The 22,479-nt window shown below is 40.5% G+C and overlaps 1 protein-coding gene across 2 annotated transcripts in view; it reads left to right on the forward strand.

Annotated features, from left to right (window-relative positions):
- The window catches only part of CASR (calcium sensing receptor), a 99,378-nt gene that overhangs the window by 64,838 nt on the left and 12,061 nt on the right, over positions 1–22,479 (forward strand). For both annotated transcript variants that reach the window (XM_025376251.1, XM_025376250.1), the window contains exons 2-5: positions 329–756; positions 3,806–4,112; positions 7,909–8,793; positions 22,214–22,444. In XM_025376251.1, coding sequence (XP_025232036.1) covers positions 572–756; positions 3,806–4,112; positions 7,909–8,793; positions 22,214–22,444 — 1,608 coding nt within the window. In that variant the 5' untranslated portion in view covers positions 329–571. The remainder of the gene's footprint in view (positions 1–328; positions 757–3,805; positions 4,113–7,908; positions 8,794–22,213; positions 22,445–22,479) is intronic.

Below are 22,479 nucleotides of genomic sequence, written 5' to 3' on the forward strand. Positions count from 1 at the left end.
CTACTAATAGGCCAAATGTATGCCTCATTCACACAGGAAAATGAATGGATTAAAATCCAGCATCAGCACCAGCGGAGGTCTTAGGTTATCAACGGCCTCTTTAAAATTTGACCTTTCATAACCGAACACAGTTCTTCCCCAATATGGGCAATTGAAGTTTCCTGTATTTTACATAAGTGCTATAAAAATGTGACTCCAAGCCAGGCCTTTTCAATCTGCCACCCCTAGACCCCTCTAAATGGAAATTCTGAGCCACCTCGGTTGCAGTAGTCGTAACAAGATGGGATTTAGGTTTAGCTGAATCCATTTTGTCTTTCTTTTCTTTTAGAAGGCATCACAGGAGGCCTCTACATGATGTGGCTTCCAAAGACTCAAGGACCACCCACCTTACAAGTCTGCAATGAAGAAGGCAGAAATGGAGATTCAAACACCACTTCTTCTATTCTTTTAGTAATCACTCTGTAGACATGTGTCCCCACTGCAGGGAGTGAACTGCTCCAAGGGAGAAAACTTCTGGGAGCCTCCAAACTCCTAGCTGTCTTGTCCCTCGCCCTGGAGAGAAGGCAGAACCATGGCATTTTATTGCTGCTTCTGGGTCCTCTTGGCACTCACCTGGCACACCTCTGCCTATGGGCCCGACCAGCGAGCCCAAAAGAAAGGGGACATTATACTTGGCGGGCTCTTTCCTATTCATTTTGGAGTAGCAGCTAAAGATCAAGATCTCAAATCAAGGCCGGAGTCTGTGGAATGCATCAGGTAAGAAGAGGGGCCTAATCTGCCAGTCTCTTCTCTTCTGAGTGGTTGGAGAAAAGCTGCACCAAACCCAAAATAATTTTTTCAAACTTTGTCCTATCTTTTCAAGGATAGTGATTGATTGGTAATCATGCTGAAGCTTATTGCCCCCACAACCTGCCTTTTTTTTTTTCTTGAAGACTTCTTTTTAAATAAAATGTTAATTATGTTAAGTAGAAAATCCATGCATGGCCTGTTAAAGCACCTGGTGGTCATTTGGTGACCAAATTATCATCATTCACCTGACAGCAGTGTTGCTTAATGGAAGACTAAGTACCTAGAAGGAAATTTATTGCAGGTCTTGCAAACCTGAGTAGTAAAATCCCCCATTGACCTTACATGCTCCAGTGGATAATAATACCTGAGTGCTGGCTGCCTCACTCTTTTCCTTTCTTTCTTTTTCTTTCTTTTTTTTTTTTTTTTTTTAGGCATTTAAATGGAAAGAAACCACAGTAGTCAGCATGACCCAGGCATCTTCAAACTGTAAAATGTAGTCCATAGCATTTTGGAACTACGGCCATTAGAAAGTCTTTTGCATAGGAAGGTTGCCACCCTCCCCACCCCTCATCCCACCGCACCAAGACAGAATGCATCTAACTCTCTCAATGGATTCTCTCTGCAGCTGCTTGAAGAGAGCTAATGTCTCATCAAATATTTTCTTCTCCAAGCCACAGTCTGTTTTATGGTCATTTTCTCCATGATATGCTTTCCAGATCCATCATCATCCTGCTTGTCCTCCATCTGATGCCCCCTAATTTACTGTGACCCTTTTAGAATATAGTCTCCAGGGTGAAGCACATCTCTTTAAAATAGGATCTGACTTCTGCAGAATACAGTGGACTGTATATCACCTCCCCTGATCTACACTGGAGACTATGACTGTGCTCCAAATCTGGACCCACCTTCTAGAGAGACTTGCAACTTCCCGAAGGGATCCAACACTTTTCCTTGCTCTTCCCAATAGCTGGAAAATGAAAATGAAAACTAGAATTGTTCCAAGAAAACTAGATTTCTGTTCATGTTCTAATGAGAGCTAGTACATTGATAATATTTTCATATTTTTCTTATGAATGCAGGAAATCTAAGTGCAGAATTGCACTGATGCTGATGGCATCCTTCACATAACCCATGTGGACAAATATTCTGTTGCACCCCGCTGCACAGAGCTGTACATGTGCTGTGTGTATACAGACCTAAGATCAAGCAAAAGGCTTGCCCTAAAATAATATATATTTTCAAATTATGTTAAAGATAATAAAATTAGCTTAGCAGCATAGTTGTTTAATGTAAAAAAATCTGTAATATTTCATAATAACTTTGTAGGTTTAAAACAAATAGTTAAAGAAATACATGGGCTGGGCGCAGTGGCTCAAGCCTGTAATCCCAGCACTTTGGGAGGCCAAGACGGGTGGATCACGAGGTCAGGAGATCGAGACCATCCTGGCTAACCAGTGAAACCCCGTCTCTACTAAAAAAAATACAAAAAACTAGCCGGGCGAGGTGGTGGGCGCCTGTAGTCCCAGCTACTCGGGAGGCTGAGGCAGGAGAATGGCGCAAACCCAGGAGGCGGAGCTTCCAGTGAGCTGAGATCCGGCCACTGCACTCCAGCTTGGGTGACAGAGCGAGACTCCGTCTCAAAAAAAAAAAAAAAAAAAGAAATACATGAAGGAAACATAAAGAAAATGGTAAACAGAAAACATCACATTAAAAGTTAGACCAAGAGCTTAGGGAACCTAACAATACAATGGAGTACAAAAGATCGTATATCTCACCTCCTGTCACTGTCACTGAGTTCAAGTAGTGAAACTCACAATATAAAGAAAGAACCTGGCGAGTTTTTTCCTCTAGACACAAATACACTGATTCAGCACATTTACTGAGCCCTCACGCTGAGCAAAGTGCTGGGGAAGTGAAAACTATGTCTCTGACCCTATTTCTCTTGTTAACTTATTTGATTTTTGTTTAAAATGTTCTTCTTTGAAAAGCAATGCATGTTCATTTTTTTAGACATAAAGTATAAATAAGCCAAAAGCACATAATTTTAAAGCTAAGCATTCCACCACCCAGACATGACCACTGTTGTACACCCCAGAGTAACCACTGTCTGTGTATGGCTTTCATAGGTTATTTGTTTACAAAAATGAGATCATTCATGTCCCTTTCCCCTTGACCTTCAGGAATGTCACAGTCTAAACTTACGACTCTGCAAATCTGATCTGAGGTTATTTTTAGGCACCCACATATTAATATCCTAATCTATTCATGTTTACCCTCGTCTTTTTCTTGTACATCTACATACTGCTTTTATTTAAGTGTCTCACATTAGCTACTTCAAATTCATTACTGGAGAAGACAGATATAAATTATTCAATGAACTACAAATAGCAATCTTTTATTTTTCTTTTTCTTTTTATTATTGTCATTATTGCTCTCTGTCTCTGTGTGAGGCACCGTGCTGAAGATTTTGCATAATTATCTTATGTCATCATCTTCACAGTCACCCTGTGAGGCAAGTGTCATCCTCCTTTTATTTTTATTTATTTATCTATTTATTTATTTATTTATTTATTTATTTTTGAGGTGGAGTCTCATGCTGTCACCCAGGCTGGAGTGCAGTGGCATAGTCTCAGCTCACTGCAACCTCCATCTCCCAGATTCAAGTGATTCTCCTGCCTCAGCCTCCCATGTAGCTGGAATTACAGGCACCCACCACCACGCCTGGCTAATTTTTGTATTTTTAATGGAGACAGGGTTTTGCCATGTTGGCCAGGCTGGTTTTGAACTCCTGACCTCAAGTGATCCACCTGCCTCGGCCTCCCGAAGTGCCGGAATTACAGGCGTGAGCCACCACGCCCGGCCATGTCATCCCCATTTTAACAGAGAGGGCTCTGTACAGAGCATGCCATGAAGCCAGAGAGTAGTAACAGTTCCATGATTCAAACCCAGCTTTGCCCGGTCTTTAAGTCGTTGACTAGAAAGCTTCCCATTTTCTTCCACTTCTTCTTTCTTCCAGGTATAATTTCCGTGGGTTTCGCTGGTTACAGGCTATGATATTTGCCATAGAGGAGATAAACAGCAGCCCAGCCCTTCTTCCCAACTTGACGCTGGGATACAGGATATTTGACACTTGCAACACCGTTTCTAAGGCCTTGGAAGCCACCCTGAGTTTTGTTGCTCAAAACAAAATTGATTCTTTGAACCTTGATGAGTTCTGCAACTGCTCAGAGCACATTCCCTCTACGATTGCTGTGGTGGGAGCAACTGGCTCAGGCGTCTCCACAGCAGTGGCAAATCTGCTGGGGCTCTTCTACATTCCCCAGGTACTCACGCCTTCTCAGATGGGGCACTGGGAGCAGGATCAGAAGAAGCAGGCTTGGGGGTGCCATGCCCAATATCCATACAGTTTGCTATTTTCTTATCTCTGGCACAAAAGACCTATGATTTAGTTGATATGCTGTATCATGACCATTTGGGATTTCTGAAACTCCAGTGTCCACAGTGTCAATGATTCCTTCACTACTCTTCCAAAATTCTTTTAAATGTATCTTGCATAAAACTGTGTCTTTTTTAAAAAAGAGGCATTCAATTATTTATTTCCCACTCTATTCCTTTAGTAAATGCTTTTTTTCCTTCTGCTTTTACTAAAAGGAATCAGAGCGTATGAGGTAAATCCCACCTCTCAAATTCAAAATATCTGTCCCTAATTCCATTTCCTGAAAAGTCTCTGCTTCTCTACTGTCTGGTTGAAACTTTAGCTCAGAGGGAAGCAGAGCATATTTTCTCACAATACAGGAACTTAATCATTGTGTTGCATATTCCAGAAATGGAGAAAATTCTATTTCATTCAACAAATATTTATTCAGTATATATATATATAAGCAGTCTCCACTTAGCAGGAACTCAGCCTAGGTGAAGAGATGGTTGCATTTTCATATACTAACAGTTTATTGAAGCAAGTGCTTTAATAAACATTCAATGGTATATTTTTTCACCAAAAAAAGATAACGAATGTGAAATGCCATTTTATAACCTGGCATTTTCCTTCTTAACACTATAGAGCAAAGCATTTTTCAGTTTAACATTTATGAATCTATGACATCATTTTATAATAGTGAAAAAATGGAAACAACCTAAATGTCTGTGGGTGGGAGAATTAGCTCAATTGTGATGCATCCTTACATTAAGTTTGAAATTAAATTACAAACTACACCTTAAATTTATTTTTTTGAATGCTTAATATTTAAAATTTGTAAGAGTACCTTTGATAAATTTACATTTCTATGTTGGGAGGGCTCCATGGTTTTTTTTGTTTTTTGGTGTTTTTTTGGTGATTGCCATTATCTCTTTATATACATGAGACAAGAGATAGTTTTGTCATTATTTACGGAATCCTTACTTCAGGGAATTAAAGGTATTTCCCATGGGGAAGCCCTGGCTTTGTAACTTTTGTGCCAAAGTGATCTGACAAAGCCTGTATCAGTAAACGTGCTGCGTATATTCAAATTTAGATACACAGTTAAAGTAAGTTATTGTTACCCCATAGCCAACAGGCTAAGATAAAGAAAGAACATGAAAGGTGGCAGGGGGCGGGGGGATGTTAATTCTTTGTGGTTTGGATGAAAGATAAGGTTAAGTTGAATTTGAATTATAAAAGTGCTTTGATTATCAATCAAACCAACATAAGTCTATCTACAGTAGGGGTTCTCTGCCATGTCTGCCATGGCTACCTATTGGAATTACTTAGGGAGCTTTAAAGATACTGGTGCCTAAGTCCCAGTCCCCAAAGAACAAGCTTTAATTGAGCTGAGATGCAGCCTGGGTGTCAGGAGGTTTTAACACTCCAGAAGTGATTCTAATGTGCAGCTGGGCTGGGAGCCACTGCCCTGCCGGGTGGGGTCATGAACCCAGGGGTATTTTGTATGCCAGCCACGCCACCAAGTGGATGGAACAGGCAGACCAGCTAGACAAATTGCGGTTGGAACAGTTTTCTGAATCATTCATGAAATTCTCCCCTCTTACAATAAAAAAAAGTTTTGTGTGTTTCTGAGGGTTTTTTTGGGGGGTTGGGACACAAAATGGTATTTACCCCACTTTAGAGTTGCTTTTAAAAACTTGGGAAACATTATAAATATATCCCTTAAGAGAACATATCCATGAGGAATATTACTGTTTTTAATTTTTTTATTCCATTAAAGCCCTTTTGACCTGTTTTTCAAAAACTCAAGAAGCAAGCAATAATGGATGGATTTTTTTAAACGGTAGGTTTTGTGTTTGCAAAAATCTGATTCAGAGGCCTATCGTTTGGGTCTGCTAACAGAATTCTCTGAAAACAGTAACATCTAAACAAATTATTTAATTTAACCACCTGCCTCATGAAGTTCTGTTGTATTTTGAGAATACCTTATTCTGATAAAGGAAAAAATAATCAATTTTATACTATACCTTCTAAAATAAAAGCACTTGTCAGAAAACAATCATACTTGCTTTTTAGTCAAGTTGGCCTCATTTTTTCACAGACCAACACCTTTTATGTTTCTAATGTAGAAACTATCCATTGATAAGAAGAAACGCTTTGGAAAATTTTATTTAAAAATATTGGACATGGAAAATTAATTGTTTTAATTGGTGAGAGATATTAAAAAGGCATTCACCCAAATACCTTTGACTTGTTTTCTTAAGAAGTTCAAAATCTCTCTGGAAAAACTAGAGAACACAAGGTATTAAGCTACTTCATTTCCTAGAAGAAATTCTATTTGTGTTAAAATGTTTCGTTCTTCAGAAAAAATGTTCCCATAACTTGGAACTTCCTAAGTGGTGAGCCTTGATGACACAGAGTGCTGCAAATGAGCTGAAGCCAGCCTCATCAAAGATGTGGATCCCCTCAAGCTTTGGGGTGGCCAGGTGGGGCCTGAGTGGTCAGAGCACTCCCACCAGGGTTGATCAGCTTCTTCCATTTGCTCCTTGTGTTGCCATAATGTGAAAAGGAGTGGGAAAGCTCTGCACTAACTAATGCTTTACATGGTATTTGGCTACTTCTTCAAGCAACGATCTCTTAACGTCAAGGGCAAGACTTTCTTCCCCTGGTAGTCCACACCCTTGCTCAGATGCAGAAGTGGCTATGTCTTAGAGAGTGCAAACATGTCAAGACAGCTTCTCCAGGGTTCCTGTTTAGCCTCTAAGATTTTCAAGACCCACATCAAAAGCCTGTCAAGCAGGCTCGGCCATCACCTATAAATGAATAAAGGAAAGGGCTCTGGAAGGTGCTTCCCAATGGAAGATTCTTCACAATGCTACCTTCAAAAGTGGGTCTGGTCATAAAATCAATCCAACAATAGAGGGATGGAGAGGAAGGGAAGTTTTTCTGATGATATTTAATTACACACGTCATTGTTATTGTGATGCAGGGGGATTGAGCCTAATGGTCTAATTGAGCCTAAAAGAAACAGTTCTCAGAAATGACTGCAATTAAGGTTACTTTTTTCTAAAGTACTGGGGTGCAGGGAGGAGAGGGAGGAGGAGGAATAACCAGAGGATGGGAAGAGAGAAATTAGGTAGAATAAGAAAAGGGAATTCCCGGGGACTCCTCTGAAGAGCCTTAAGTTTATAATCCATGGGGAACCTGATTCCTTCCAGAGGCAGATTATGGACAAAGTGTTTATTGCAGTAAAGGGAAGTTAAACTGTTCAGATCAGAAGCTGAGCGCAACAGGCCAAAGTTGTGTACGTGGATATACTATAACCAATGAGGCAGCACAGAGGAGGTTAGAGGAAACATGAAATGGTACATAAAGACTCTTCTTGAAAGGCTAAGCACATCCCACTATTGTTGGGTTGATTTTATGGCCAGATCCAGTTTTGAAGGTAGCATTGTGAAGAACCATCCATTGGGAACTGGGATGCTCCCTCATAGACTGAAAGGTGCTTAAGTGCTCACGCTGGAGTGGAACAGATGCTGCTTTTCCTTACGCTTTCTTTCATCCTGTACACAGTGAACAGCATAGTTGATAAATGAGACCAAGGCATGCTCAGAAAGCCACCTCCACAACAGCCTGGAGGCTCACTCAGCACCTCCTCACTCACTCACTCACTCATTCACCATGTTCTTGGTTCTCTCCAGGTCAGTTACGCCTCCTCCAGCAGACTCCTTAGCAACAAGAATCAATTCAAGTCCTTCCTCCGAACCATCCCCAATGATGAGCACCAGGCCACTGCCATGGCAGACATCATTGAGTATTTCCGCTGGAACTGGGTGGGCACAATTGCAGCTGATGATGACTATGGGCGGCCGGGGATTGAGAAGTTCCGAGAGGAAGCTGAGGAAAGGGACATCTGCATTGACTTCAGTGAACTCATCTCCCAGTACTCTGATGAGGAAGAGATCCAGCATGTGGTGGAGGTGATTCAAAATTCCACGGCCAAAGTAATCGTGGTTTTCTCCAGTGGCCCAGACCTTGAGCCCCTCATCAAGGAGATTGTCCGGCGCAATATCACAGGCAAGATCTGGCTGGCCAGTGAGGCCTGGGCCAGCTCCTCCCTGATCGCCATGCCCGAGTACTTCCACGTGGTTGGAGGCACCATTGGATTTGCTCTGAAGGCTGGGCAGATCCCAGGCTTTCGGGAATTCCTGAAGAAGGTCCATCCCAGGAAGTCTGTCCACAATGGTTTTGCCAAGGAGTTTTGGGAAGAAACGTTTAACTGCCACCTCCAAGAAGGTGCCAAAGGACCTTTACCTGTGGACACCTTTCTGAGAGGTCACGAAGAAAGTGGAGGCAGGTTTAGCAACAGTTCGACAGCCTTCCGACCCCTCTGTACAGGGGATGAGAACATCAGCAGTGTTGAGACCCCTTACATAGATTACACGCATTTACGGATATCCTACAATGTGTACTTAGCAGTCTACTCCATTGCCCATGCCTTGCAAGATATATATACCTGCTTACCTGGGAGAGGGCTCTTCACCAACGGCTCCTGTGCAGATATCAAGAAAGTTGAGGCGTGGCAGGTGCGTCCTTCACTTACATAGCAATTTGCTGTATAATAAAGCAGAGTTGGGCTTCTACTCCAGGCAAGAAAAATAGTGGTTACTTGAAAAGGGCAATATTTAAATGAGGCCACTAAATGGAGTGTTGGATTCAAAGTACTCTTTTTAAATCTTGAGCAACTGATTTGAGCAAAATTGATAGTAATTTGATTATCTATTTAAAGCCTTGAGTCAACTGTTCTTTAGTCCAGTGGTTCAGAATAACTAAAGTATGGTCCCCAAAAGTTTTCAAATATCCCAGAACAGATTTAGTAATGAGTGGGGTATTTTTCTAATGTCTAAATTATCAATATTGTTCCCTTGTGAGTAAAGTATCTTTTGAGTACCTATTACGTTCCATATACTAAGTGGCATAAAGCTAGTATTATTGTGTTCAGTCACCACTTTTGCCATTACATTACGACAGGCTATACCAAGCCACCCAGCAGGTCAGCTAAGTGCGACTTAGGACAAAAGCAAATCAAAGGCACAGAAAACAAAAACTCTTTGTAAAAAGATTTGATATTGAATGTTTCAAAAAGAAGTACTGAAGTCGTTATCGTAGGAAAAATCAGAACTTCAGAGGAGTTCCCACACTTGTTTAGCCTTGTTTTGTATTTTTGAATTACACACAGGACAGACATCATAATCTTTTTCATTTCAAGAGCTTATATCCTAAATAGCTGTTTGGGTCTTGCATATGTGCCTTATTTTTTCAATCAGACCATGTTTTACACTCTTTTTGTATTTTCCTTAGTTCCAAACTGACCTATCAGAGAGACTGCATGACAGTGGAGAGGGCAGGGACTCCTGAATTTGAATGGAATGTCCCAGCCTCCAGTGCCCCCATTTCCTAGCTGTGTGATCTTAGGCAAACCACGGCTGTAAGTCACAGTGTCTCCATCTGTGACACAGACTTAATGTCTAGCTTACTTTCCACTCAAGGTTCTTTTGACTTAGGTTTGTGACATTAAATGACATGATATATGTAAAAGCAATTTGTAAACTTTCAAACTCTAAACAGATGTATGATTATTATAGTAGAATTTCAGTACACTTCTAATTTATCCATCATTTAGATAAAAATAATAACTAGAACAGCTTTGTATACAGAACCCAACCACCACAAACCCTTTGGGAAGGATACCAAGAAGCAAAAAGCATACAACTTGTATCAGTCACTGTAGAGATTCTCATGAAAGACAAGGAGTGACTGTCTTAAGTTGGTCGAATGAGTCAGAATCTACAAGTTCTCAGCCCTTCTTTTATGGGAACCTCTCACCCAACCATCACTGTTGGCTAAAATTTCTAACTTCTGTGGGGTACTCAGAGCTTCCTTCTTCACATGGAACCCCTACCCTGTCAAGATAGAGGTGCTGTAATAAAGGTCAGAAACTCTAAAGTCTTCAGGAGTGATGATGCTAAGGTGTAGGGTTTTAAGTAGGAGGAGTAAGGGGACAATCTTTTAGGTGGTTGATACTATCGTCTTTTCTTTCTTACCTTTCATGTCCAGTGCAAGGAGGACCCCAACTCGAAAAAACTTCAAGACAAGGGTAGGGTTGAAGGAAAAACAGGTTTCAAGGGGGAAACTTGGCAGTTCTACCCTTCAATGGCTCCTCTTCCAGATAAGGAAATAAAATCCAGATGGTCAAGACCAGAGCTTGGACCTGTGAGAGGAAAAAAAAAGCCATGACAGGCAACAGTCACAACTGGGACTTTTAGTTGTGTAATAGAAAGCCCTAACCAAATTGGCATAAACAAAAAAAGAGGAAATGTAGTGGGTCATGTTACTAAAAATCTCAGAAGTGTTCCAGGTACAGCTAGGTATTTTCATCTCATCTTTCTGTTCTTCATTCCCCAGGGTTAGCAATTTTCAGCCTCTGTAGCAGCTTGAAGCTAGGATCTCCTTACTTCCCAAGATATCCTGTAAAAGTTCCAGAAACCACATTTATTGAGCATTCCTAGGTAATGGATCCATCCCTAATGCTAGCAGTCCTCCAGACTACATAGACTTAGAGTAAGGGGGGAGTGAATCCCCAGTGAGAAGTCAGGATGCCATTATCAAAAGGAGGAAGAAATAGAAGCAAAGCAGCCAACATTCAAAATGTCCGCTACACAGACACTTCACCCAACCATGGCCCAGGTAAAGATATGTTCTCCTGACTCTTACATGGTCTGGCAAAATCCCCCCAGGAGAGAGCACAGATGGGAAAATGGGATCAGAACTCTAGGGAGAAATAACATGGGATATTGGCCAAAATGTCCTGAGTGCTTGGTGTGGATCTCCTTTGAGCCTCAGGAACCTAGGTTGTTGGGCGGGCATTCCAGAATTTGAGATCTTGGCCAGGGGATGAACTAGCAATTATTAATTCTCATTATTAAGACCTATATCTTCATCAGGAAATCAACTAGCAATTATTCATTCTCAATATTAAGGCCTATATGGAAATTTATCACCTATAATCTAATCCAAGTCTCCAGCTAGAACTCCATGTCTGGCTTCTCTCAGTTCTTCCCCTGTAAGCCAACCTGTGTGACACCTCTTCACAAATCACTCATTAGTTTTTGGCACAGCATCTTTGCATAGGTCATAGCCCACACCAGAAGGGCCATCAATTTTTATCTCTCCTGTCATTTTCCACCATGAACATTTAAATTGTTTTCCAAATCTACTTTCCCCTGGAAGTCTTTTCAAATCATATTCCCACAACACACTTTCTGATCATTCTTGCTTCCTCATTTTTGATGTTTATATACCCAGCTTAAGCTTCCACATCTCTTCAGTTGACTGAAGTAGACACTTATTAGTTAAAATTCTGGTTATAAGGGTCAATCACAATTTTTTTTCCTTTCTCTCTCCTCAAAAAATATAATATCAATCAACTCATATGCCTCCAAAGTAGCACTAGTAGGTGATTTATGAGCATACAACCCACACTTGCCTTCTGACCTCTTCTTGGAGACCCTCAAGCCCTCCTCACATCCCTTCTCAGCTCTCTCTTCACTACTCCTTTGCTGTACTCTAAGCTTCATAAGATCAGGAACCATGCCTGTATTGTTCATCTGTATGTGCAGAATGCCTGATGCTGGAATATTCATAGAATGAATGAGGGAGTGAATAGCAGTCTAGTTGATTTGACCTGTCAGCACTACCTAGAGGCCTTTGAAGGGAACTGTTTGAGCCAACAACCCGTTCTTGAATCAATCACTGTGGCCAAGGTATTCTAGGCTCTGTTTGGACAAGCTTTGGTCACATCCCCGCCATCGAGTTTGAATGGAACATCATGTAAGTATGAAATCACCTTCTTTCTTCTCTCAGGATGATCGTGCACAAGGTGTGCTTCATACTCTCCTACACCTCACACCAATACTCACTAGTCAAAAAGCAGGCATGCAGCCATGGTGAGGATGGAAGTCAGATGGAGCTGATCTTTCTAGGAACTGCTGGTACTGCTGGAAGTTGGGGAATGGGGGATAAATTGTGGGGACAGCCAGAGAAGATGGAAGGGAGATAAAAAAACATGGCTGGGATTAGAGAAGGGAATTGGGCCTGCATCTTCCCCCATACTCTTACCACAGGAATTGGGCAAGAAGCATCAAGTTCATTATCTGTGTGACCTGGCCCTCATTATCTGTGTAAGAGCTGGAAGTCCTAAACCGGCGGGGGGTTTCTAATCTCTAGCGTTCAGCTTAATTCAATTGACGCAACTAAGAATGTGTGCCAAGAGGTGATTCCCATTTATGCTGATAATGAGCAACCATTTGACTTTAAAATCTTTTAGGGGAAATACCCTAAAATACCACAAGATGGGAATATTATGGCATAAAAAATATGTTAGCTTCGAAGTGCATGCGTGTACTGTATTTGCCCCTCTGTGAGATCTATGTGTCTTTCTTGGTGGTGTTTTCTTTGTGAACCTGTAAGTCTCTTTGTGTCTGTATGCTATGTTCTATGTTCAGATCTTTTTCTTTGGTTGTTTGCTTTTTTGAGGCAGAGTCTTGCTCTGTCGCCCAGGCTGGAGTGAAGTGGCAAGATCTCGGCTCACTGCAACCTCTATCTCCCAGGTTCAAGCAGTTCTTTCTACAAGCAGTTCTTTCTACTAGCAGTTCTTTCTACTAGTTCAGATCTTTCTACTAGCTTTTTTAATTTCTCTTCCCCTTCATTTATTCTTTTCCCTCATATTACTCCCCAAATAAAATAAATAATTTGGAAACATATTATATTGGATAATAATCTCAAGTAAAATTTTATATTTCATTTTAAAAGGAACTGTCAGTTCCTTTTTAAAACATTTTTAAAAGCAAAAGAGGCCAGGCGCGGTGGCTCACACCTACAGTCTCAACACTTTGGGAGGCCAAGGTGGTTGGATCACAAGGTCAGGAGTTCAAGACCAGCCTGGGTAACATGGTAAAACCCCGTCTCTACTAAAACTACAAAAAATTAGCTGAGTGTGGTGGCATGCACCTGTAGTCCCAGCTGCTTGGGAAGCTGAAGCAGGAGAATCACTTGAACCTAGGAGGCAGAGGTTGCAGTGAGCCAAGATCACACCACTGCACTCCAGCCTGAGCAACAGAGCAAGACTCCGTCTCAAAATAAATATATTAATTAATTAATTAATTAAATAAGAAAAAGAGTGTTCTCTCTCGGGCAGATATCTAAATTATCTTTTAACTTATGTTGCTTTTTTGTGGATCAATGATTATCAATTTAAAGATTCCCTGTCATTGCTCTTAAGAGTGAAATGGTTTTCATCTCCATCTTCCCTGTTATGTGAATTAAAGGCAAGATACTATGCAGAAAATAAAATGCCCAAATGCAAAAATTGCAAGTCAACCTGCCAAAAGAAATATTAAAGATGTTTAAAGAGGTGACTTAGAGATATGACTTGGTAAGCATAATAATTGATTGATTATAAGTGGATAACATACAAATTTTGAGTAGAAAATATTCCACACTTATGTGATTTTATTTATATACCTGCTGTGAGGACATACTACAGTACAATTCAGGTTAGGATTTGAAGTAAGGAAAAAAAAAATCATTGGAGATGAGTCTTGAAGAGTAGATAGGATTTGTGGATATGGAGAAGGATCTACTGTACTCCTTGGAGGAAGAGTCACAAAATGTCCTGCTAAGCAAAAGAATACAGACTTAAAAAAATAGTACATAGTGTATGATTTCATTTATGCGACATTCTGTCTCTACTGACAGAAAGAAAGCAGATCATTGGTGGCCTAAGGCTGCAAGTGGGTAGAGGCTGACTTTAAGGGACACCACAGAACCTTTTGGGATGGTGGCAGTGGTAGTTACCAAGCATATACATTTGCCCAAACTCAGAACTATACACTTAAAATGAGTGTATATAAATTATACCTCAAAAAAGTTGATGAAAAAATAATGGAAAGTCCCCGGATAGGGAAATCCTGGCTATGCATGGAGATCAGGATGTCATTCAGGTTAGACCATTTTCCCAATTATGGCCGCTCATGTTGCCATAAGCGTTACACATCTCTACCATTTCATTTTTAAAATATGTCCGTTTTCTCAACCTACATTTGTACCAGTTAACCTGTTGTAACTAGAGATAGACAACTTAATAAATGTCTAATTTCACTCCTGCATGTGAGTAGGTAGCATAGTGTAATGGTTAACTGTTTGGAATCTCAAGCCAGACTGAGTTGGTTTAAATTTTAATGGCCACCTAATTGCTTTATGACCTCAGGCAGTCACTTAGTGTCCTTGTGCCTCACTTTTCTCTCTCACCTGAGAAATAGAGATCATGAAACTTATAAGTTTATTATGAGGATAATGTTAGTTAATATGCACAGAGTGCTTAGGGTAGTGCCTATATACTATGTTCAGTAAATATTCTTGAGTATTATTCTTTCATAGGTGAGGAAGGTAAGACCCAGAGAAGTCGGAATGATTTTCCTAAAGTAATATATCTAGCTAGTAAGAAAGCCACATCTGCTCCAGGTGATCTGTTCCCCAAAGAGGCCACAGGAGTTGCTAAAAGAACCAGTTTTGCCTTCTGAGCACCACATGCCTTCTAGCTCCTGAGAGGCTGCCAGATCAGCCAGTGGTCTCCAAGTGAAGACACTGGTCCACTACCTTGAACCCTGGGTGTTCACCAATTGTCCTGACACCTCGGTCCTTACACAAAGAGAAAGTATAGTGTGCAAATAATTGAGAGTGGATACAACCAATCAGGTTGGAGTCTATTAAACATCTCTTTGTCCATCTTGAATATTATTGCATTTCTTCTTTCTAAAACAGTGCCTGCTTGGCCAGTAGTGGTTCCTCAATAAATACTTGTTGAATAAACAAATGAATAAAGAAAGAAAATGGGACAAAAATAACTCCTGAGAGGACAGTGACACAGTACCTACATATAGGCATAGATAAGGGAGATCAGTGATCTCAGAGAAGTGGTCAGAAAACTCTTACACAACAAACCACAGTAATGCTGACTTCATAAACTGGGGCTGAAACTTAGCTCTGCATTATCAACAAAGTAAATTATATGAAAGAAAACATGTTTTGGTAAGGATTTTAAGACTATAAACAGGGTTTTTGAGGTACAAAGATCCAGAAACCATTAAATTTTAAATTATTCTTATATTTTTAACTGATGTAGGCCCCCTAAGAATCTTTATCAGGAACAATTTATTAGCCTAATTTGTACTAATAAATATGCCTAAAAGAAGAAAAGAAGCAACTTCAAAAAAATTATTTTGGCCTTTTTATTTGGTTGCTTGTTTTTGTTTGTTTGGGTTTAGAATTTAGATCATATTTTCAGTCTTACTTAGCCTGATTCAGTCCAACTGAACTGGCTAGAACTTCCAGTATAATCTTGTATAGATACAGTGAAAACAGACATTGCCGTCTGCATCTGATCTCAGGGGGAAAGCGTTCAGTCTTTCACCACTAAGTATGATGCTAACATTCATAGATGCCCTTTACAGAGTTGAGGAAGTTCCCTTTTATTCCTATATTGCCGAGAGCTTTTATCAGGAATGGAGGTTGGATGTTATCAGTACTTTTTCTGTATCTATTCAGAAAAACATGTGGTTTTTCTTTTGTAGTATATTAATGTAGTTGAATGTCAAACCAATCTTTCGTTCCTGGGATTAATCCTACTTGGTCATAATGTATATTCCTTTTTGTACATGTATTTGTGTGTTTAATTTACTAAAATTTGGTTAAGAAATTTTGCTTCTGTATTCATGAGGACTATTGGTCTATAGTTTTATTTTCTTGTAATATCTTTGCCTGGTTTTGGTGTCTGAGTAATGATGACCTCAGAATGAGTTTGGCAATATTGACTCCTTTTTTGATATTCTATAAGACTTTTGTAGAATTTGTATGAATTCTTCCTTAAATCTTTGGCAGAACTCATCAGTGAAGCCACCTTTAGTTGGTTTTCTTTGTGGGATTTTTTTGTTTTGTTTTGTTTTGAGATGGAGTCTCGCTCTGTCACCCAGGATGGAGTAAAGTGGCGTGATCTTGGCTCACTGCAACCTCTGCCTCCCAGGTTCAAGAGATGCTTCTGCCTCAGCCTCCCGAGTAGCTGGGATTACAGGCATGAGCCACCACCACCAGCTAATTTTTGCATGTTTAGTAGAGATGACGTTTCACCATGTTGACCAGGCTGGTCTCTAACTCCTGGCCTCAAGTGATCCACACACCTCGGCCTCCCAAAGTGCTGGGATTACAGGCATGAGCCACTGTGCATGGCCTGTGGGAAAATTTTGAACTGCAAATTCAATTTATTTAATGGATAGAATGCTATTTATGTATATATGAGTCAGCTTTGATAGTTTGTCTTTCAAAGACTTTGTCCACATCGTCAAATTTATTGGCGTAACTTTATTTGTAATATTGTTTATGATATTCTCAGACTATCATTATAATGCCTGCAGCATCTATAGTGATGTCACTTCTCTAATTTATCATACTGTAAATATGCATCTTCTCTCTTTTTTCAGATCAGTCTGACTAGAGATTCATCAACTTTATTAATCTTCTCAAAGAATCAGCTTTTGACTTTAGTGATTTTTCTCTATATTTTTGTTGTCTATTTCATTTATTTCTACTCTGATCTCTGTCATTTCCTTTCTTCTGATTTATTCTAGTTTAATTTGCTCTCCTTTTTCTAGTTACTCATTTGGAAACTGAAGTCATTGATTTAAAAACCTTTCTTATAATATAGACATTTAGTGCTATAAATTTCACGGTAAATATTGTATTAGCTGCATCCCTCAAATTTTGATATGCTGTGTTTTCATTTTAATTCAGTTTAAAATACCTTCCAACTTTCCTTTTGATTTCTTCTTTGGCCCTCAGGTTTAGAAGTGTGTTATTTGGTTTCCAAGTTTCCGGTGATTTTTCCAAACATTTTTCTGTGATTTGTTTTTAATTTAATTCCATTGGAGTCAACATACTCTGTTTAATATTAATATTTTTAAATTTATTAAAACTCGCTTTATAATCCCGAATATGATTTATCTTGATAAATATTTTGTGTTCTTGAAAAGAATGTATATTCTGTTGTTGGGATGACTGTTCTGTAATTATCAATTAGATCAAGTTGGTTGATAGTACTGTCCAAGTCTTTTAAGTCTCATATTTTTATTGATTTTCTGCCTACTTCTTTCAGCTAATACAGATGCCTTATTGACCTTATTTTTCTCACTTATCCTCAGACTGATAAAAACCTCCTCATGGGCACCACTTGTCCACATAGTCATGCTAGATACCTACAGGTTTAATATCTATTCTATTAATCATGCACTCAAAAGACATAGTTTGAGTATCCACTAAAATCTAGGCCCTCTACAAACCACTGGAGATACAGAAAGAAATAACACAGTTCCTGCTTTAGAGAAGTTTGGTCTAATGAAGTGTAGGTACAAAATTCCTAGCCACAAAGATTCTGGGGTGCTTCCTTCTCCAGATAAGATGTTTACATTGCCATGTCTTCCCTCCTGCCTACCCTTTATCTCCCTGCCACATCCAAAGTTGGACTTGCCATGTCTCATTACTCAACTCGCTACACCAAGTATCCTAGAGGCTACCTTGTTATCAAGGTTCCTGCCAATTACAAATGTCAGTTTCAATAATTAAGTCATATTTGGATTTTTAAAGTCTTTTTCCATGCCTTCCTTTTTGTAACAGCTTTATAAGATGTAATTCACATGTCACACAATTCAGTCATTTAAAGTATACAATTAAGTGGTTTTTAATATATTCACAGTTATGCAACCATAACCACAATCAATTTTAGAACATTTTCACCACATCAAAAAGCAACTGCATACCCTTTAACTGTCACTCCCTAGGCCCCCAAAGCCCCAGTCTTAGACAAACACTGATCTACTTTCTGCTTCTGTACATTTGGACTTTCCTGGATGTTTCACATAAATAAAATCATAAAACATATGATCTTTTGTGACTGGCTGCTTCTTCCATATTATAACATGTATCAGTACTTCATTCCTTTTTACAGCAAAATAGTATCCCACTGTGTGGATATACCACATTTTATTTATACATTTACCCAACTGATGAACATTTGGGTTGTTCTCACCTTTGGTTGTTATGAGTAATGTTGCTATGAACATTTATGTACAAATGTTTGTGTGGACATATATTTTTATTTCTCCTAGGTATGTACACACACACACACACACACACACACACACATACACACACAAGTAGATTTGTTGGGTCAAATGATAACTCTATGTTTAACTTTTTAAGGAACTGCCAAACATTTTTTCCAGTGTGGCTGCACCAGTTTACATCCCCACCAGCAGTCTATGGAGGATCCCAAGTTCTCTACATTTTGATCAGCCCTGTTTCTTATCTAATCCCATACCTTTTTGATATGCAATCTAGCCTCTTTTTTTGCCTTGGCTCCTCTTTACTTATCTTCTGCATTTCCCCTTGTTCTCTAGACATACATGATTCTTGAGAAATTGATCTCTTTACTGGCCCCATAACACATCATGTTTATTCCTAATGTGGTATCTTTGCCCATGCTGTTCCACGGTTTTTAACACCTTCCCTCCCTCTGTCCTTTCCCAGCCAAAATATTTACTATGCCTCAAGCCTGCATTGATCATTTCAGCCCTTTTTAATTTCTATCTCCTCTGAGTTTCTCTGTACTTAGAGATGATACCCCATCAGTTAGCAGTTACCTGTATTTTATCTTGTACTGTTTACTGCTTCATTGAATATTTATGTCTTGTATTTTATCCCCTAATCCATATGAAAACTCTATGAGGATGGGATAACCATGTCTTGTAGTTCTGCAGCCCAGTTCAGAACACACAGTGAATATTTTGTAAATATTTCCTAGTTGATTCATTCCAATAGTATAAAAATCCAGTCTTGTATTGTGAGTTTTTTAATGAATACTTAGAAACTTTAAGAAAGTGATTTTTGATTGTTTCTCCTTTGAAGTTAGGATTATGGTGGAAATCTCCAGCCCATGCCACCAATAATGCAGAAGACTTGTAGCCAGGGATGAGCTTTAAGTCACTTGTCTGTCCAGTCTGACCAGTGTGAAAGATGACCAGCTAATTATGAAAGGATCTTGTTCAGTTCCCCTCCCCACTTCTACCTTGATACCAGGAGAGTTCCACTGCAGAGAACTAGTGGACAAAGGAGAGAAGCAGCTTGTTGCCTGGCATGTTAAGAACCAAGGAACTGAAACCTAAATAGGAGGAAGAAATGTATGCTAACTACTACAGCTTTACCACTATATATGCATTTCAATAAGGATGTGTTACTGACCTCTGACAAATATTTGCCACGGACACTGTAAGCAATTTATATTAGAGGTGTAGGATGGTGTTGTAGATAAGCCATATTCAACCCCCAGCTCCAGCACTTAGTGGCTGTATGACTTTTGCAAGTGTCTTGACCTTTCTCTGCCTCCGTTTCATCATCTAGAAAATGAAGATACTAATAATTCTAATCCATAGAGGTGTTGTGAGGATTAAATGACATAGTGCGTATTAAGTATTAGAAGAGTGACTGGCACATAGGAAGTACAAATAAGAGGTAGTTTCCTACGTCTTCACTTTTCTCATCTCCTTTTCCACATGTACAGACACATGGCATGTGGACAAGATAGTGGAAACTCTATGATTAGGATGAAACATTTGCACTGACAAGTCATGGTAGGTACATGGGCTCAAAGTATAGAGGGCTTTGGAAGCTACCTGGAGAAGTTTGAAGCACATTTTATCTGAGTCATGGTAGGTCCCCAGCAGGAAGTGGGAGGGGCATGATTACGGCATGGAGAAGGATGAGCTGGCCATGTCAGAAAGGCCCCCGAGCTGCTAAGAGCAAGGTTTCGAGCAATGCAGGAGGAGGGGCAGTATTAAAGAGCAGAAGAACTGCATGTTCCTCTGAAGGCAAGAAGGATGTGTCAGGACAGGGATGTGTTGGGGTAGAGACAAAAGGATGTACACCACTCTGGGTAGGAGGAAGTCAGGTCACCCCAACAGTGAGGAGGGATAGGAAGTGGAGGTGGAGGTAAAAGAAAGGAGCATGTCTAGAACACCTCCTCTCCACTGACTGCCTTAAGGCCTCAGTAAAAATGAAGGCAAACAAGGTTGTCAACCATCAGAGAAGGTGAGAAGTCACAGGAGAAGACACAAACCCTTAGTAAGAGGCATTCTCCATCTTTTTTGAGGATGGCTCAGCAGTTGGTTGCAGAGCCAGCTAGCAGGGAGTGAGGGGTCCCTCTCCTTCATAGACCTGAGTGGAAAGTCAGGGCAGCCAGGGCCTGCCAGTGGAGCAGTGGTCACAGACTGCAGGTTAGGGGAGGTGCCCAGGGTGCTATGCCTGTGAGCACACACAGTCTATCATGGACTCTTTCCCCAGGCATATCTTGGAGCTACTTATGGATAAATCCAAGTGACTCCTCTTCTGTATTTAATCTTCCTTACTATAAATCAATGTTTGTTTATAAATAAAGTCAATACAGATATCAATTGTTAAGAAGCAGTGCCATCTCTGGAGTGGAGTGGGACAGAAGTGCTGGCTCATTCCGCGTGTTTGTCACGCATATCAGAATAATGTACGCCTCAGAAAGGCCTATTAAGGCCATTCACTAGATGGGCCCAGCCCAAACGTTGTCTCAGCGTGAGATTAGACATCGGATTTTAGGTACCTTAAAAACAATGATAAATGGCCGGGCGCAGTGGCTCATGCCTGTAACTCCAGCACTTTGGGAGGCTGAGGCAGGATGGTCACTTGAGCCCAAGAGTTCGAGACCAGTGCAGGCAACATAGTGAGACCCTGTCTCTACAAAACCAAAAAAAAAAACCAGCTCAGAATGGAAGACTGCTGGAGACTCAGGAGGTGCACTGGAAGCTGTGCCCTACACTCACAGGCTGGACCCTGCCTTACTCTCATGTGGTGTCACAGTGACACAAGGCTGGCCTCACGTGAAAGATAAGAGGCTGAGTGCCCACTGCCTCCTCTTGACTGATGTCAGGAACATGTGAGGAAGCAGAGCCAGGAGTCCAGCGATGCTGCAGTAGAGTATAGCAATTAAGAGTGCAGGCTTGTGACCCTGGATGAGATACTTAAAGTTTTCAGTGCCTCAGTTTCCCCAGCAATAAGATCAGTTTAATACTATTTGTTGTGAGGATTCGATTAGATAATGAATATAAAGTACTTAGGGTCGTGCCTCAAGGGTAGTAAAAATGACTGATATTTAAAATGTTCACATGACTAACATGTATATGTGTTAGTAATTATTATGATGACTTTTTTGTGCAAAGACTTTGTGACATAGAAAACCTTATAAAAATTCAAGGATTTGCCATGACTGACAGCAATAATGGCCAGGGCTTCACCCACAGCCTCATCTATTTCTTCCTTCTACCCTACTCTGTGAATTTTGGCAGCAAAGCACTTCCACAGCAGCAGGATCACAGGGAAAGAAAGTGCGGAGAATAAGTGCACTCAGCAATTTCTCCTCTCCTTCCCCAATGCCCAGCTCAGAAGATGCCAGGGATGGGCTCTGGCTTATAAATCCTGCCCCTCCTGGGGCACCGCCAGGTGATGGCACACCTGCAGGACCTTTGACCTGGCCAGTTGCCAGGTGAGATGTCTCCCTTTCCTTTCCCCATCTTCAAAAAAGTGTTTCCTACCCTAATTATAATTTGAATAATAACTAAAGCCCATGGCTTACCAGGGCTGCTGCTAACACAGGCAAGTACTTTGGTGTGAATTAGAAAAAGCTGCCTCTTCCTTAAGTCACATTCCTCCCACTTTGTTGGAACAAGATAGTTTACCGTCGTTGTACAGGGCACAGCCTACCTAATTGGTTCTATGTGGCAGCCATGTGGCTTGTACTCATTCTCTGCTCCTCTTTAGGTCCTGAAGCACCTACGGCACCTAAACTTTACCAACAATATGGGGGAGCAGGTGACCTTTGATGAGTGTGGTGATCTGGTGGGGAACTATTCCATCATCAACTGGCACCTCTCCCCAGAGGATGGCTCCATCGTGTTTAAGGAAGTCGGGTATTACAATGTCTATGCCAAGAAGGGAGAAAGACTCTTCATCAACGAGGAGAAAATCCTGTGGAGTGGGTTCTCCAGGGAGGTAGGTGCTGTCCATCAGAAAACCATGTCTCCACC

Source organism: Theropithecus gelada, chromosome 2 (genome assembly GCF_003255815.1).
Source record: "Theropithecus gelada isolate Dixy chromosome 2, Tgel_1.0, whole genome shotgun sequence".
In the NCBI taxonomy this organism is placed as follows: Eukaryota; Metazoa; Chordata; class Mammalia; order Primates; family Cercopithecidae; genus Theropithecus; species Theropithecus gelada.